Genomic DNA, 17478 nt, shown 5'->3' on the forward strand with positions numbered 1-17478 from the left:
CAAATATATAAATCACAAGTTAAGGCTATAGAATACAAGCTCTTGTAATCAAACTCAACAGAAAATATCAAAATCATTAGGCTAGATATTTTATGTGGTGTTTCGAGTTCGAACTCAAGATCTTCTATTGTGTGAGTTTGTCATGTCATCTTTGGGTCCAAAAAACAAAAATGCAAGCTCTTGTGATTATGAAGAAAAAAAACAGATATCATCATCATCATCATTTAACGTATAATTCAGCGTAAGAACATTCTTTGGTTGAAGGAGAATTCACAATGGAGATATTTCACATTACTATTACATTATATGGTCATTATTCTTTTGTTGACCTTATTTGGAGAAAAAGCCACCATGAATGAGTTTCCTCCCAAATCTATGCATCACACCAATGGATCACTGAATGCAAGCATGATGGCATCAAGATCATATTGGTGGCAAGAAAAGAGTGATCAAGCACATTAGTAGTTGACAGTTGATTTAATTGCATCCAATATCTGCATGATCAAATAAGTGAATCCTGCATCAGTCAAAGTCATCTTCACTATGCTGCATATAGATACTACCTCTGTGTCCCTTAGTATAAAGAATTTGGAATGCGTGCGGTCGTCAATCCCGCATTCACGAGTTGGTATAACAGTGGCAGTTGAATAGAGATCGAGAATTTACCTTATTCTTGGTTGGCATGTAGAAGGGTTCAAAAACCAGAGGGAAAGGAGTGTCTAGGCCACAAACTCTTGCTACCGGGGCCTCTAACTGTACCGCATAAGAGGAAGAAAAGCTTCAGTCAGGTCTCAGTTGAGTTTGGCTTATCTTAAAGGCATAGATATAACAAATTTTCTGAAAGTTTTCATCGATACAGAAGAATGCGTTTTGAGATATTTTCAAAACATGTTTTGATGAACTAAAGGTTGAATAATTACATACCCTTGAGAAGCAGCGTTCAAGAATTGAAGCAGAGATTTCAGCGCCAAAACCACCAGTCACGGGAGCTTCATGACTAATCTACACGGTAAATTCGAATTCAATGTGTTGTCATGTAAGGTAATACAAATCCGGGTTTCAGTTATTAGTCGATAAATTATTTTACTCACAAGAAGTCTTCCTGTCTTCTTTACGGATGCCTCCACTGTTTCTTTATCCCAAGGAATTAGTGTCTTCAGATCTATCAATTCACAAGAAATTCCCTCCTTTTCTGCATCAATACAAGCTTGTTCCATTATAGATAATTGAGCTCCCCATCCAACAAGTGTAATATCGCTTCCTTGCCGAATCACCTAAGTAAAAATTTGACACAACAATGAATCAATAATGTTATACAAAACTTCTTTATCTTCTTCTTCAGGACTTTTTCTGTACCTCGGCTTCGGATAATGGCAACATGTAATCATCCTCCGGTACGTCTTCAACGGCCAAACGATAAAGCCACTGAAACAACAAATAGCTTAATTGAAACTGCAAATGTTTGTGCATACAATTCATTAAGGTTGTTCTAGTAGAATAAGAATATATAACCTTTGGTTCAAAGAATACAATAGGATTCGGATCTCGTATGCAAGATAACAATAACCCTTTCGCTTCCTTTGGACTACGAGGGATGACCACCTATACCAAAAACACCCTTGAGGCATTTGTTAAAAAATGAATCAATTACGAAGATAAGAAAAATCAACATGTTAAACAAGCCGAATTACTAAAAGAAGTTTCACTCTTCCTTGTTCTCTACTGATCCTAATTCTTCATCGATCACTATCTCTCGATTCTCATGGATCCTTAAGGTTCTAAATAACAGATTGAAATCCATATTGGAAACACCGTACTTTGATACCCGGCACATGACAGAAGAAAGCCTCAGGAGATTGAGAGTGATAATGTCCGCCATGGCCGACAGCTCCATAAGGGGTTCTAATTGTTAAACCTATAAGAATGTGAAAAAGTTTTTAACACAACAAATGAAAATAAAATCGAAAACTTTAAAGCTATACCAGGGAAAGAATTTTACCGCCACAATTAAATTGGTTTCCACTCCGATATCTGAATTTAGCAGCTTCATTGACAATCTAGAAACTAAAATTTGTCAATTACTAATCAAAAGACACATTGACAATGACTAACCGAAGCCGTACAAAGAGAGCATGCCTGATCAAACGCAGGAAATATATAATCTGCAAACTGGATTTCTGCTATGGCTCGATTTCCCTGATAATATAAAAGAAAATTTGATTATATATGATTATAGTGAGGTTTGATGGTAGAACAAGAAGTAATTATTTTAACATCTTAGACTAACCATAGCTGCTAGACCAATGCCAAAGCCAACAATGCCCTGTTGAAAGCATTTCAAAATATCAAACCGTGTTCTAGAAAATGTTCGAGCACAAAGAAAAGATGAAACGCATAATCAAATACCTGCTCACATAGAGGGGTATTGAAAACCCTATTTTTACCGAATCGATCTGCTAATCCTGTTGTGCAACGGAACACCCCACCAAAGCCAACATCTTCTCCGAAGACATAAGCACTGATATGAAATGCAGGAGGGGAATATAAGGACGTAAAGAGGGTATTTATACTGGAAAATATTAAAAAATCAAACATGCCACATCACAAAGAAAATTTTGAATATAATGGAAACAGTTTGTAATGCAACTTAAAGAACTATGTAACACAGACACTTCAGATGAATCTCAATTCACCAGCTGAATGGATACTAACACAAACAATCCCGTACAAGTTGTCAAACACGCTTAAGTTTCTTTCATATGTGATGCATAGTATATGAAAACATCAATCATGTTTGTCAACTGATGAGCTCAAATATAAAACTAGCAACCTTAGGCTTTGTTTGGATTGATGGAATCAGATAGGGCAGAACGGTATGGGACGGAATGATATTTCATTATTTGAATCATTTAAAATCAGATGGAGTGAAGCGGAACAGTGTGTTATGGATTCCATTTCATTCCATCACTTACAGTTACCTCCATATCTCCCCCTCTGATTTGGGCGGAACAAAGAATTTGTCTTATTCCGTCCTAAAATTTCCAAACAGTGGAATGGAAACTTCATTCCACTCCGCTCCTTTTCATTCCGCTTCGTTCATTTTATGATATCCAAACATAACTTCAGTTTACATTACAATTCAATAATCTCATAACAGTGTTATACATAAAGGGTGTCGATACAATGGCATTACTAGCAACAATCTGTGAACTTCATCAGTCAATCCTATATAGAACATAGAAAACCACATCCCTATACTAGAAGGCCCTAATCTATAGTAAAGCTCAGGTTTTGACAAAAACATTAAAAAGTAGTAAAATATCTTGAAATGATTCTAGATTAGATATTACAGTACAAGTTTACAAATTTAATGATGAGACTCACCGAGGATCAGTATCCAATGCAATATGAAGAGCTTGATTAATAGCAGAATAAAGGTTCAATGATTTTCCACCATTCTCAACAACACCATCTTTCTGAATACTTGATGCAGTAGACAAACCCCTTTCTGATTTCCCCAAAGAAACCCATTTTCCCAATCTCTTCACACATCTTGACATATCTAATCTAACCAATCAAAGATATGATAAATTTTCTGAAACACAAACTAGTTAACCTAAAATTGAACTCAACTTGAATCAATCACAAAAAGGGATTTGAACAGTTATAGTTTGTTGTTATTATGTCACAAAACATGTTATATAGTATGTGTTATCGTTTTCCGAAGAGGGAGAAGATAAGAACAAGGTTGGTGTTGTGTTTTATTTGAGTCATAATCCTTATCCAGCTTTTGTTCCTAATCATAAGTGTTTTTCAATTTTCATTTCCTTTTTAAGAATGAATTGTTTTTTAATGGTCGTTTTCAAAAATTAAAATAGTACAGTATTTAGTTATATTTTGTCAAAATTAGTTAATTATTTATTATAGAAAAAAAGTTAAATGAATTAATAAATAATTTAGAATATTATATATAAAAGAAAAATTGTTGTTAATATATATAAAGGTAAGAGAATAACTACTACTATAAATACAAAATCACCATTTTATAATTTCTTTTTTTGTTAAAAAAAAACTTCTTTTAAAAACACGTGTCCCTTTTTAAGGTTAAATATGAACATATGTACACACAAATATTTATGCATGAAATATTGTATATTTGTGCCATTTTTCTATAATATTAAAAATTTTGCAATTTTAAATTTCTTTAACTTTAAAGTTACTTTCCTTATTTGAGATTAAAGGTAGTGTATTATCACATTCTTTAAAAAAAATATTTTACATGTGATTTAAAGAAAATGTCAAACGTTTATATAAATTAACAGTTTAGATTTTACTAACGGTGTAAAACTGTTTTACACCGTTTGTGTATTTTCATTAAATCATACCTTTTTTTATATGTTATTTTTAGTTTGTTTACTTCTTTTATATAAATTCATATTAAACTAATTAGAATGTTTTATACTATTTTAATTTTTTTTATGAAACCAATTCACTAAAGAAATGGTTGAATGTACAATCCACACACGGGACAAATATTTTTTACTAATTAATTAATTAATTAATTTTCAATATGTTATAAATTAAAAACAAAATAATAATAATACAAAATCAACATTATATATAAAAGAAAACTTGTATCACTATATAAATTTAAGAGAATCAACTACTACTATAAATACAAAATCAACATTTTATAATTTCTTATTTTAAAAACATGGGTCCCTTTTATATGTATAATTGGAAATGATATACTAAAAAAATCATTGGAGCATACAAAAGTATATAAGACATAAATGTTTTTGTTATTAAATAATTTGTTAAAATTATATTAAACTAACTAGAATTTATTTTCTGTCAAAAAAAAACTAGAATTTATACTATTTAATTTTTTTAATGAAAACAATTCACTGAAAAAATGGTTGAATGTACAATCCACACACGGGACAAATATTTTTTACTAATCAATTAATTAAATTTTAATATGATATAAATTAAAAACAAAATGATAATAATAATATATGAATAGGAAGACGGATTAGGCCATTCCTAGTTTTATTTGGATTAGTTGGACTCATTCTAAGACTTGTCTTCTCTTGACAAGTGTTTTTGGATAAATTCTCATCTTGATAAAATTTGAAAAGTGTGGGTTATAATATTATAAGGTTGTCTTGTGGTCTTTGAACCCCAAAGTTGGGTTCTCATTTATTTTTTAATTATTATTAATGAGAACATTTGTGTTTTGATTGCTTGTATTCATTAATATTTGACTCTAGTTATGGTATTCTTTTAAGATTATAACTAGTACTTAAACCCGTGCGAGGCACGGGTTAAATATAATTTAAATTTATTATTTATTATAAATTGATTAAACTGATATAAAATTTATAATAAGTAAATACTTAAAAAATAATAATAATTATGTTATATTAGAAATATTAATGCATTATATTTTAAAAAGAAATTCAAGTTTTGAAACATAAAAAAAAATAATAAAATAGAATTTTAATAATTAATATAATAGAATTATACGCGTAGAAAATCTCTAAATAACTAAAAATCTCTAATTCATACACTTAGAAAAATCTATTATAACATAAACCAAATGCACTTAGAAATTTTATTGTTGAAAACTAAATATATTGCCCTCATTATTGGGTGTGATATTTAAAAGTCTATATCACCACCCAAAAAAATACTATAAAGCTTAACATGTTTCCACGAATCACACTTTGAATATTTTTATAAAATCTAATCAATAAAGGAAATATATATTCTAAAAATATATATTCTAAAAATCTCTACTTAATCCTAAATCTTAAAACCAAACAAAAACAGAAAAGTCCAATAAGATCAAAAACTCTAGAATCCTATCACTTTTGAGATATACAAACTTATATGATTTTTAAAGAAGTCCTATCAGCACATGCTTTAGTTTTGAATGCCTCTTACTGACACGATAAGATATTTTTCAAGTAGCTTGATCTTTTATAGATTAATATTGACAAACTGGAGATATCTTATGTCATTTAACATATGCTCAACCTGAAAGAAAAAAAAAAAAGCAATCTTAGTCAACAAAAAAAACCAGGATAAAAATGAAGAAGATAAGAAAGAGATTGCTGGTAAAAAAGAAGAAGATAAAAAGAGATTGCTGGTAAAGACATCCTTGTTTTTTGCTTTCATCTCTTTTACAATGCATCGTTGGAGACATTGGCAACTATGAAAAGATTAAAAAGCATATGAAACAAAACACTTCATTGTGATCAAAGGACTTCCTTGTATGTCCGGATTTCTATTAAGGCTTTAGTAAACTTGGTGATAACAGGGCCTGAAGTGCAATTAGAGTTTCAATAAAAATTGTTTCACTTTTGTTGAAATTTTAAGAGAAAAGTAAACATCATTATAATCAAATCATAGAGTCATATAGTAAGTATAGTAAACATCATTATAATCAAATCATAGAGTCATATAGTAAGTATAGACAATTTATATTATTGAGAAAAATTGCAAATAAATTCTCTCAAAAAGAATTGTCTTCATAAGAATTAAAATTGTTTTCCTCTTCCTTGATAAGCATTATCAACTATGCGTAACAACAAAAAGATTCGGCTATGTGTCGGAACATAAAACTTTTTAACATTCATCTTAAGCATCATGTTGACTAAATATATACCTCCAAAATTTACTTTGATGGGGTTATGACCCCAACGAAAAGTTTCTAGGGCACTTGCAAATGCAATATCTTCATCATATGCCTCCCAAGTCCTTCCCTGAAAAGTATAAAAGTGGCAACAGTTAGGTCTTAAAAAGCATATATCTTTGAAATCAAAACTCCTATTTAATATATATAATGATTAGCTGTGAGATATTTTGATTGATAATGTCATAATGATGATATAATTCAAATAACTACACACATGTATTTTCTATATCGCTTTTAAATTTTCAAACTTCATTCTCTCCAAGATTATACGCTTTCCTCCATGCATTGTACCTATTTCACCATATAATTAAATGATAAAATCATCCATAAATAACTCTATTTACCATTCACAAATAATCTCAAAGAGATGAACCACTAAATTTATGAAACTGCATATTCTAATTATCATGTCATTCTACCAGGCTTTCAAAAAATCATTTTACCTGCGAGGATTGTAGTACATTAGTTCATATCTTCAAAAAACACATTGGATCGTTATTTCTAGCATATTAAAATATATCAATAGGGAATTGAATCAATTGATAGTTATGTTCACAAAATAACCAAACATTGTAATGCAGTACTGACTTAGTGCCTGTCTGTGCTATATTTTATTCAGCGAAAACAGGATAACATAATTTTTAAAGACACTTCTTACATGTTAATGAACCTAAGATTTCCCCAATTCACCAAACTTGAATCTGGAAGCTGTACTTTCTCAGTTCAGGGAAAATAAAATTGAAGACAAAAAGCTTATTTACATAAAACTTGGAAAACCTTGATACAAAATCAAGAAATCGAAAGGGGAAAATATGCAAAGATGAACGTATCAGACGGAGTGTGATTGAGAATCTATGAAATTGTTCCTATTTATAAATGTCAAAGCAATAGAAATTGATACAGAATACCTATACCTGGAAAATTGTAGTGGCCATTCCATTGTACAATGTGAATTGAGGAAGAAATTAATGATGAAAAGAATAGGGACGGGAAAAGAGATATTAGATTGGGAAAAGAGAAGGAATTTGTAAGAGAGCATGGATTGGGAGAAGAGAGAATTGAATTCAAAGGGTGAGTTTCAAGGTGTTATCGTGAGTATTGGAATATTTGATAAGCGTTTGGAATTCCATAGGAAGGTTTCAGTCATTATTAGTTTGGTTATTTATGAATATTGAATATAGATATTGAAAAGTCTAGAAATGTATAAAAAATATTGAATATTGAATACAAATATTTGAAAGCATAAAAGTGTATTAAAAATCATTAATTATTTAGGAATTATTAATTATTGAATTATTAAAAATTAATAAATAAAAATATTTAAAAATAATTACAGATAATTATAGTAAGATTACTATTAATAGAATATTTTAAAATAGCAAAGTATCTAAAAATTAGACATTTGGCAAACTTGCCAAAATACTCATCTTGCTTTATTATATTGTATGATTCCTTAAAGAAAAATGCACACCATGAAAATAGAATCAAGAATAGAAGATGCAGAGGTGAGAAAATAGCAAGAATACAATATGAAGATTATCTAATTTTGGATGAAGCTATAAATTCAATAAGTCATTTAGTCGAAAATATCCAACGAGAAAATCTTCAATAAAAGAATATTCTTAATTTTTGTAAGATGGATGATGAAAGAGAAGAAATAGATGAAATATTGTATGAGATTTATGCCTTGTTTGATTCTATCAAAGTTGAAAAGAATATGGAAGCAAAACCTTCAATTCCTCAAAATTATGAAATTCCTACCAAACCAAAAGAAGAAGAAGGATGATGTGTTTTTTTTTTTGTCATATATGACGCCCTAATAAAAAATCGAAAGGTCAAGTTTATGACCTTAAAGAAGTGTTTAATCGGAGACAATCCAGCAAATAAGTTTTTATTTCATTTGCAATTTTAAATTTCATGTTATTTCAATTAATTATTTTTATTTTGTAGCAATGTTATATTAAAGAACACTAAGACTGACAAAGAGATCGAAAGAAGAAAGAGAGAGATTAGGGGTGCGTTTGATTTGCTAAAAAACGAGGTACTGGACAGGACAATTTTTTTGTACTCTGTTTGATGCAGAAACTAATCATGGTACTGGACAAAAAATATGATAAGGTACGGGACAAAATCATAATTTCTTATCCCCCACTAAACCATGGGACAACTTTTTGTCCCAAACACTAATTATCAAAAAAAATATCAAAAAATATTTTTTTACTCTCTTTTTTATTATTTAATATTTTGATTTTTTTTTTTAAATATCCAGTTTTTTAAAAAAAATTCAAAAATAACAAGTTTTTCAAAATAATTACAAAAATGTTTTTTTTTTTTACTTTTAACACGTTGTTGCCAGGGGGGGTGGCGACAACGTTTTGGGCCTAGGAGCTGTCGCCAGTGGGCCTGGCGCCTCCTTTGAGTTGTTTTGGTGTTGTCGCCACCCCCCCTATTTTTTTTTTTCATTTTTTTTTTATTATTTTTTTCTGCTTCTTTTTTTTTTCCAATTTTTTTATACTATTTTTTCAACATTATTTGTTTATATAATTTTTTTTGTTAATTTATTTTCCATCTGTATTTTTTTAACTAATAATTTGATTTCATTTCATTGAAAAAATAAATTACAAAGACACATAACACCTAAATACTATGTTGTGGAGCTAGCACCACGATTAGGACATTTGTTCCTATTATGTCCTACCTCACGACATAAACCACACTTCCCCTGCATTTTTTCAGTGACATCCATCTCGGTTCTAATACGCCTGCTGTTTGGTCGACCGCTTTTATTCCGACGCATTAAATCGTTATGCCAAACTGTTTCCCCCTCGTACACGGGCCAATATGCTTCCATTGCTACCACCAGAAAGTAATTGTCGTATACGTTGAGCAACGTTGATACCTTGTAAATTTCGGATACCAAAGATAATGCATCAAAGTGAGTATGTGAACATGTTGCAAGGACATGGGAGCAAGGCATGCGATATGCTTGAAATTGGCCACAGTCGCCCCAACGATCTGGGATATTGACGCGATACTGTTGTCGTGGAAGTCACTGGTTGTGGTCAATTGTTTCCTTTACACTGAAGGTGTGGCCATGACGGTCGAACTCGGTCACTCGGTGAGTGTTACCCTTGGCAGATTCTTGTTGTATATATTTCATACACACATCGTTGTAGACCTGTTGTGTTTGTAACACTGAATTCCACCGCTTACCTCTTGTGGCGAACAGAGTTGCCATCCGAAAATACGTAGCACTAACCAAGGCAGTTACAGGTAGGTTTAGAATGCCTTTGAAAACCCCGTTCATTAATTCCACAAGATTTGTAGTCATGTGACCCCACCTAGCCCCATCGTCGTATGACCTAGTCCATCTCGCTCTATCAATGTTGCCAATCCACCTCCCTGCATCTGGATTTGTCAACGCTATTTCTCGGCGGTAGTATTGAAATCCAGGTTGGTTTAAGGCATACCCCGCGTTCACCAAATGGTTCTTCAAAAATTTATCTTTGATCTCTCTCATAAAATTTTGTGCTATATGCCTAATACAGTAGACATGCTTAGAGGGGGGTTGTGCCAACCATTTGCCGGATTGTTGTATGCGTTGTCAATAGAAGCGTGCCTGTCTGAAATCAAACAAAGGTTAGGCTGTGGAGCAACTCTAGCTCGGAGATTCTTCAGAAAGAAACTCCAAGCAGCAGCTGTTTCTCCTTCTACCAGAGCAAAGGCTATTGGAAAAATGTTGCTGTTTCCATCCTGCGCGACCGCCATCAACAAAGTTCCCTTGTATTTCCCATACAACCATGTTCCATCAATTTGAATAATCGGCTTGCAAAAACCAAAACCGATGATGCATGGTCGAAACGCCCAGAACAGTCTATGGAAGATTCCATTACCTTCGAGAGGGGTTCCGTCTTGGGACTGTGCCGGCAGTGTCTCCAAAATAGTAATAGTCCCAGGTGAATACAATTGCAGTGCATCCAGGTAGCGAGGAAGTTGTTGGTATGATTCCTCCCAGTTGCCGTAGACTTTTTCAATTGCTTTCTGCTTAGCTAACCAAGCCTTTCTGTACGAAGGTCTGTATTTGAACACAGAAACGCAATGAGAAATTATTGTCTTCACCTTCAGTGATGGGTCAGTTTCGACAAGAGGAATGATAGTATGACATATCATGTCATGACTGAGTTTTCGGTGATCTTGCGCCATATTAGTGGTGACGCAGGTGTGGCCTTGAGATATCGAACGTATCACCCAGGCATTAAATTTCTTTCTGAATGATGCCTTCAGCATGTATCCACACTCCGGGTTTTTACACACAATAGTCACTCTCTCTGAATTTGAGCGATCAGCTTTAAAATCAACACAATTTGCCAAGTGCCAATTTTTTATAGCCAACATACAATCATCCTTCGAACGAAACGTGTCACCCTCTTTTAACTCCTCGTTTGACCGCATATATGGATTGTAGAACATATCGGACGATGGCTCGTCCTCTCCCAAATTAAGTGTTGTGAAATGTGCTGGAGGTGAGTATGCATGTGTATCTGGTACTGGAACTTGTTCGTCGTCTTCGGAGTCACGATTCACCAACTCGTCAACAACATCTTCTATTTCAGTTTCTTCGTCCATGGCATGTTCGGGCTGTTGTTCGTCATCAACAACAGGATCAATAACCTGTGACTGAGTCATTTGTGAAGGAACATTTTGTTCGACCACTATGTACAGTTCCAGATAATCGTAACCAAAATACTCATGGGTAAGGAACATGTTTTGAACCTCTATGTCAGTTGTTATCTGTGATTGATAAAACTTGACCTAGTTGTTAGGTTCAACTAGGGGTTGTTGGTAAAATATTTGCGAGACTGGTTCTCTTATTTTGGATTCGATTTTCCTTTTTAGATAAGAAAAGTCCGCCTGTCTATTTAGAGCAAAACGTGTTAAGTTGGTGTTTCTAAAAATAAAACCGTTTGTGTCGCACTGGTAAGTCTCACCGTTCATATGAACACGAACTTTGTATTGTGAGGTGGATGCCATAATTTTGATATGTGTTTGTGAGAAATAGGAGGGATGAATGTTTGCGAAGTTTAGGTATGAAAGAAGAAAGAAGAAATGTTTGTGAAATTTAGGTGTGAAAGAAGAAATGTGAAGTTTAGTTCTTATAATAGATGCACCACATCTTACACAATACTAATGCATGCAAGAATACATGCAATAATTCTGCACAAGATTCAAACATGACAAGACTAAAGCCTGCTAAAATGGAATCTCGTCCCCACCTCTTACACAATATTAATGCATGCAAGAATACATGCAATAATTCTGCACAAGATTCAAACATGACAAGACTAAAGCATGCCAAAATGGAATCTCGTCCCCACCTCTTACACAAGACTAATGCATGCAAGAATACATGCAATAATTCTGCACAAGATTCAAACATGACAAGACTAAAGCATGCCAAAATGGAATCTCTTACACACATCTTACACAAGACTAATGCATGCACGAATACATGCAATAATTCTGCACAAGATTCAACATGACAAGACTAAAGCATGCCAAAATGGAATCTCTTACACACATCTTACACAAGACTAATGCATTGAGAAAGTCTGAAACATTTAAATGTGATAAGACTAATGCATGCAGGCTAGGGAATCTCGTCCCCACCTATACAATTATGGCAGTCGCCAACGGGGGTGGCGACGACATTGATTTTTAAGAGTTGTCGCCAACGGGGGTGGCGACGACATTGATTTTTAAGAGTTGTACGCAGCAATAATTTTTTTTAAGTCTGTACGCAACAATACATTTTTTATACCCACTAATATTATAAAATAGGGGCTCCTATGGTTGAGTTTACACACAGATACAGAAACTCCAAATACCAAACAATCACACAAACACAACCATGCCTCGCCGAACAACCATTAGGCCAGACGGATGTCACAGGACAACAGAGCTGCCGCCCCGGAGATCAACATGGTGTGCCGAGACTGAACTGGAGTATTGCAGAAGGAACGGACATGTCATATTCTCACCCGTCAAACCTCCCATGCCGGTTATGTTTTGGAATATCTCTTCCGTCGAGCAACCCAAGAGGACTCTCATGTCTTTTTTAGAGGGGGAGTACGAAGCCGGCGAACAGATAAGAAGCATCAAGAGGCTTAAAACAAGGGCCGATGTTGTGACTGGAGCAACGATAAGTTTCTGGGATAAGGTGGAATACGACATTGATGTCATTCAAATGATGCATGGACCCAATGACATTGTTTTAACCGTATTAATTTCTTAGATGTTTTGGAATGATTTAATGTTTTCCATGACATCTGCGTTATTTTAATATATATATATATATATATATATATATATATATATATATATATATATATTTTTTAAATATGTTAAAATAAAAACAATTAAAAAAAACAAAAAAAATGTGACAAGAATACATGCATGCCACAATGGAATCTCTTACAAAGCCTGCATGCAAGAATACACGTTATACAAAGTCTGCAACATTTAAATGTGACAAGACTAATGCATGCAGGCTAGGGAATCTCTTCCACACCTATGCAATTTAATGAATCTCGTCCCCACATTTTACACCATAATGCATGCAAGAATACAAAGTCTGAAACATTTAAATGTGACAAGACTAATGCATGCAGGCAGTCGCCAGAGGGGGGTGGCGACAACATTAATTTTTTATAGTTGTCGCCAACGGGGGTGGCGACAACATTAATTATTTATACTTGTCGCCAACGGGGGTGGCGACAACATTCATTTTTTATAGTTGTCGCCAAAGGGGGGTGGCGACTTGCTTCGTGTTAAGTGTTCAACCGTTGCATGCACTTGTCTTCTCACAATTAATTGTGGCAGACTATTATTGCACCAAACACATTATTTTGTGTTTTGATTTGGCTATAAATAGGTCCCCATACTTGTTCATTTTCTTCATCACCAAATAACTATCATCAAACTTACTCTCATCAGAACAACTATTTTTCATCATCAACAAAAATGTCTCTCCTAACAATGGGTGAAGAGCATCGAGGAACCATTCCAAACATCGCCGATTACGTAAGTTTGAGTAAATTCAACTTATTTATGTTCTAAACACTTAATTTTTCTAATAATATTTACTAATTTCAAAGGTTCAAAAACTTATGGTTCATCGTTTTTTTTATAGGATATCACGAGATTTAGAATCCGTGGGGGATCGATAAGTCCTCCGGACCCTTGGATTGTGCCTTATCTTGAGCGTGCGGGGTTTGGGAAGGCAATTAATTTAATAAGCACCTCAATCGATATGAATTTATATTAGCATTGTGTGAGCGTTGGAGGCCTGAGACCCATACTTTTCACCTTCCAATCGGTGAATGTACCGTCACTCTAGAGGACGTGTACATGTTATTGGGTCTCAACACAAATGGAAAAGTTGTGTTTGGAAATGTCTAACAACCAAACGCTCTATGTGTAGAATTATTGGGTGTTGATTTAATAGAGGGTGAGGGGCGACAAAGAGGTAGGGGCCAAGGTATAAAGCTTTCTGGCCTTCAACTAGCTTATCAAGGCCTCGTGTTGAATCGGGACTCTAGCGAGGAAAGTAAAATACAAAAAACTAGAATGTATATTATGTTGTTATTTGGTAAGTTTCTATTTCCCGAAGGCACGGGGAATAGTGTTAATTTTATGTACTTGTGTCTACTTGAGGACATCGATACAATTAAGACGTTTAGTTGGGGTTCAGCGGTGTTGGCATACCTATATAGCTCTTTGTGCAAATGTGCAAAAAAGGATAGTTGTACATTTAGTGGATGTGCATTCTTGCTACAAACATGGGGATGGTGGAGAATGCCGGTATTAGCCCCAGCAAATCCGCACATTTACGTGTTCCCTTATGCGTCAAGGTAACTTAATGATCTTATTTTAATTACTTCATTTTTTTCCATTATTAATTGTAACTATATTGATTTTTATTTTTGAATGTGTTTAGGTTTAATGCCCTCGGGATGGACTACACCAATACGCCAGTCAACAAAATCATTTTTTACCGCCAACTATTGGATCGATTAAGACCCCAAGATGTAACACCACTAAATATTTCCATCTTCTAAATATATTTGTAAAATTAACTATTTTATATAATTTGAAATTAATATTTTTTTTCTTGCAGTTTCTTTGGAGACCTTACTTGGGTTTGGACCACGTACCCGACCGTAAAGAGGCAGCTATTTGGACGGCAAAAACACCCATCATAAGGTTCACCACTGTGGAGATGCACCCAAGTGACCGTGTGAAGCTCCAATTCGGCATGCATCAAGGTATCCCTGACCCCCCTGAGCCGGACTCTTTGGGACGTTGGCATCTGGCGAAGGTTAGCGAACAGTGGTACGTAGAAAATTGGCATACGTTTGCTAGAGATCAACGTAAAATATGGGCTAAACGTTCCAACACTGTTTTACAATTTCCTGTGGCGCCGGAAGAAATGAAACCAACGCCTGAATATGTAAACTGGTACAGATCGGTAACAAATCCCGAAATGTTTGTGTCTGCCCCTTTCTATTTGGCTGACCCGCGAGAACAACAACCATATTTTGGAGGCCAACAACAACAACCACCTATTTACCAACAACAACAACGACAACAAAATTTCCATCAAGAACAACCACCACCGTCTTTCCAACATCATCAACCACCACCAAATTACCAACAACAACATTACCTACCACAACAACAACCACAACAACAACAACAAAATTACCACCACCAATCAATCCACCAACAAACGCCTTTTTACCAACAACAACAACAACAATCACAACAATTCCATGTCGGTAGCTCTTCCAGATCACAATTCCTAGACCTCAATGTGGGGGGTTCTTCCACATCACCACCACTAACCCCCGACATGGGCATACAAGAAGAATACCCGCCTTACAACACATTCGACCAACCAACATCACAATACCCCAGCCAGCCATCATCACAATACCCCAGCCAGCCATCTAACTTCAATACACCATCACAACCAATCTATTTTAACCAAACCGAATCCACCACCAACTTCCAAAATCCAAACTTCCAGGGCGCACCCACTAGGAGAAATTTCAACCCACCTAGACAAAGCTTTGACGGCCATGCGGGCACCCGCCTTTCTTATAGCGGGAATACTAGATGTCAAGGACGGCTCACAAATTTTGTAGACCCGGACTGCATTGAGGGGTCGTCGACTCAAACACAAGAGGAACCAAATAGAGGGGGCGTCGCAGGAATAGGGGAGCACTACCGACTCGTGAACCTTCTACACGACCTATTAGACAACATGAATGCGGATCGTACCATGGTCCACGTGGCGCTCATAAATATAATATTAATATTTTATATATCAAAAAAAATATTATAATAAAAAGTATACTATTTTTATTGGGTTCATTGACATATCAAATAAATATTATATAAGAAATTATTATAAGAAAAAATTTCAATTTATTATTTTTCTTCTCTTTTCATTATTTAATATTTTGATTCAAAAATATTATATAAGAAATTATATTATTTTGTCTGTTGCATAAACATATTAAATAAAATAGAGTAGAAAAACTATTTCTTCATCTTTTTTCCTCCTTATTATTTAATATTTTGATTCATAAATATTATATTAATATATCAATAAATAATATTATATTAGAAATTATATTATTTTGTCTGGTGCATAGACATATCAAGAAAAATCAAGAAAACAATTGTTCAGTCCAGTAACCATCAAACACAGTACAATACAAAAAGTTGTCTTGTACTGTTCTGTACTATCTAGTATTATTTTGTCCAGTACGTCATATTTTGCAAATCAAACGCACCCTAAAACCCTCTCCAATCCTAATTTTTATCTCTAATCTCTTTCTACTTGCTAGTGTTATTGTTGTTTTAAAAATTAATTTGTAATTTTTATTTGAATACTCTTGCTTTTAAAGGATGGAAGATGCAAAAGTTTAATATAAAAACTTTTTAATGCGTATGAGTACAAATATTTTAATTCTCTTACTTATCGGCCATAAAATATATTTGTCTTTTCATATACCATTTGGAGGGATGGGAGTACATGCAAAAGGATGGGAGGTAGAATTCTCAAATAAAAGTTTATAAAGCCCGTTAGTTTGGCCCATCCCTAACATTTTCATTAAAAATCATAAAATAATTATTTTTTTTAAAAAGGAAAATTTATTAGTACACTCTACTTTGGCATATTTGAATGCAAAGCCAATTTTACTTTTTTGGTAGCTTTTTCATTTTGCAACTTTTGGCCAAACAAGGACATGCTTGTACCCTATTTTCAACAACCAGCCAGCAATGCACACAGAGGCATCCAATGCTGAATGAGAAGTAGAATTCACAATAAATAGAGCTTCGTATAGAGATCTCTCCATCATTTTCTTCTCCTTATTTTTTATTCTTTCTCTCTTCAATGCGATTATGGTAGAATCATATATATTTAACTAGTAAGAGACCCGTGCTGCCGCACGGGTATTCGAATATTTAATGTAGTTTATTTTGAATAATATGAATAATATGCAGTTTATTTTGAATAATATGAATAATATGCGTAAATGTCACTCTAAGCAATTTTCAAAAATGATTATGTAAATTATTTATACATGAAAAAAATATTAATTTTATTAATATTTATTAATGTTTATATAAATTAAAATAAGGATTGTATTGATAGTGACCCGTGAAATAAATAAATTATTAATTTTATTGAAATTTAAGCTTAA

At 33.6% G+C, this 17478-nt stretch overlaps 1 protein-coding gene and 1 long non-coding RNA gene across 2 annotated transcripts; both read right to left on the bottom strand.

Moving 5' to 3' along the window:
* Window positions 1-186: 186 nt before the first annotated feature.
* On the bottom strand, window positions 187-3774 carry LOC131640412 (2-oxoisovalerate dehydrogenase subunit beta 1, mitochondrial). Its single transcript, XM_058910809.1, has 12 exons — window positions 3385-3774; window positions 2407-2518; window positions 2288-2323; window positions 2137-2196; window positions 2000-2057; window positions 1818-1915; window positions 1513-1602; window positions 1357-1425; window positions 1092-1274; window positions 925-1002; window positions 667-753; window positions 187-494 (listed from the first exon to the last, which is right to left on the bottom strand). Exons 1-12 carry the CDS (start codon window positions 3558-3560, stop codon window positions 459-461), a joined length of 1083 nt encoding a protein of 360 aa, XP_058766792.1. The 5' UTR covers window positions 3561-3774; the 3' UTR covers window positions 187-458.
* Window positions 3775-5802: 2028 nt separating this feature from the next.
* LOC131640419 (uncharacterized) lies at window positions 5803-7864 on the bottom strand. Its single transcript, XR_009295250.1, has 3 exons — window positions 7618-7864; window positions 6674-6770; window positions 5803-6042 (listed from the first exon to the last, which is right to left on the bottom strand). It is a non-coding gene; the product is annotated as an uncharacterized LOC131640419 (long non-coding RNA).
* Between the last annotated feature and the right edge of the window lie 9614 nt (window positions 7865-17478).

This window comes from Vicia villosa, unplaced genomic scaffold, assembly GCF_029867415.1.
Source record: "Vicia villosa cultivar HV-30 ecotype Madison, WI unplaced genomic scaffold, Vvil1.0 ctg.003107F_1_1, whole genome shotgun sequence".
NCBI lineage: Eukaryota > Viridiplantae > Streptophyta > Magnoliopsida > Fabales > Fabaceae > Vicia > Vicia villosa.

Excerpts from the sequence above, each read along its gene's own strand:
- LOC131640412 (XM_058910809.1), bottom strand. The coding sequence starts at position 3,560 with ATGTCAAGATGTGTGAAGAGATTGGGAAAATGGGTTTCTTTGGGGAAA. Across the intron at positions 1,916-1,999 it reads AAACCAATTTAATTGTGGCG|GTTTAACAATTAGAACCCCT; the intron begins GTAAAATTCTTT and ends ACATTCTTATAG. Across the intron at positions 1,003-1,091 it reads AGAAGACAGGAAGACTTCTT|ATTAGTCATGAAGCTCCCGT; the intron begins GTGAGTAAAATA and ends TTTACCGTGTAG.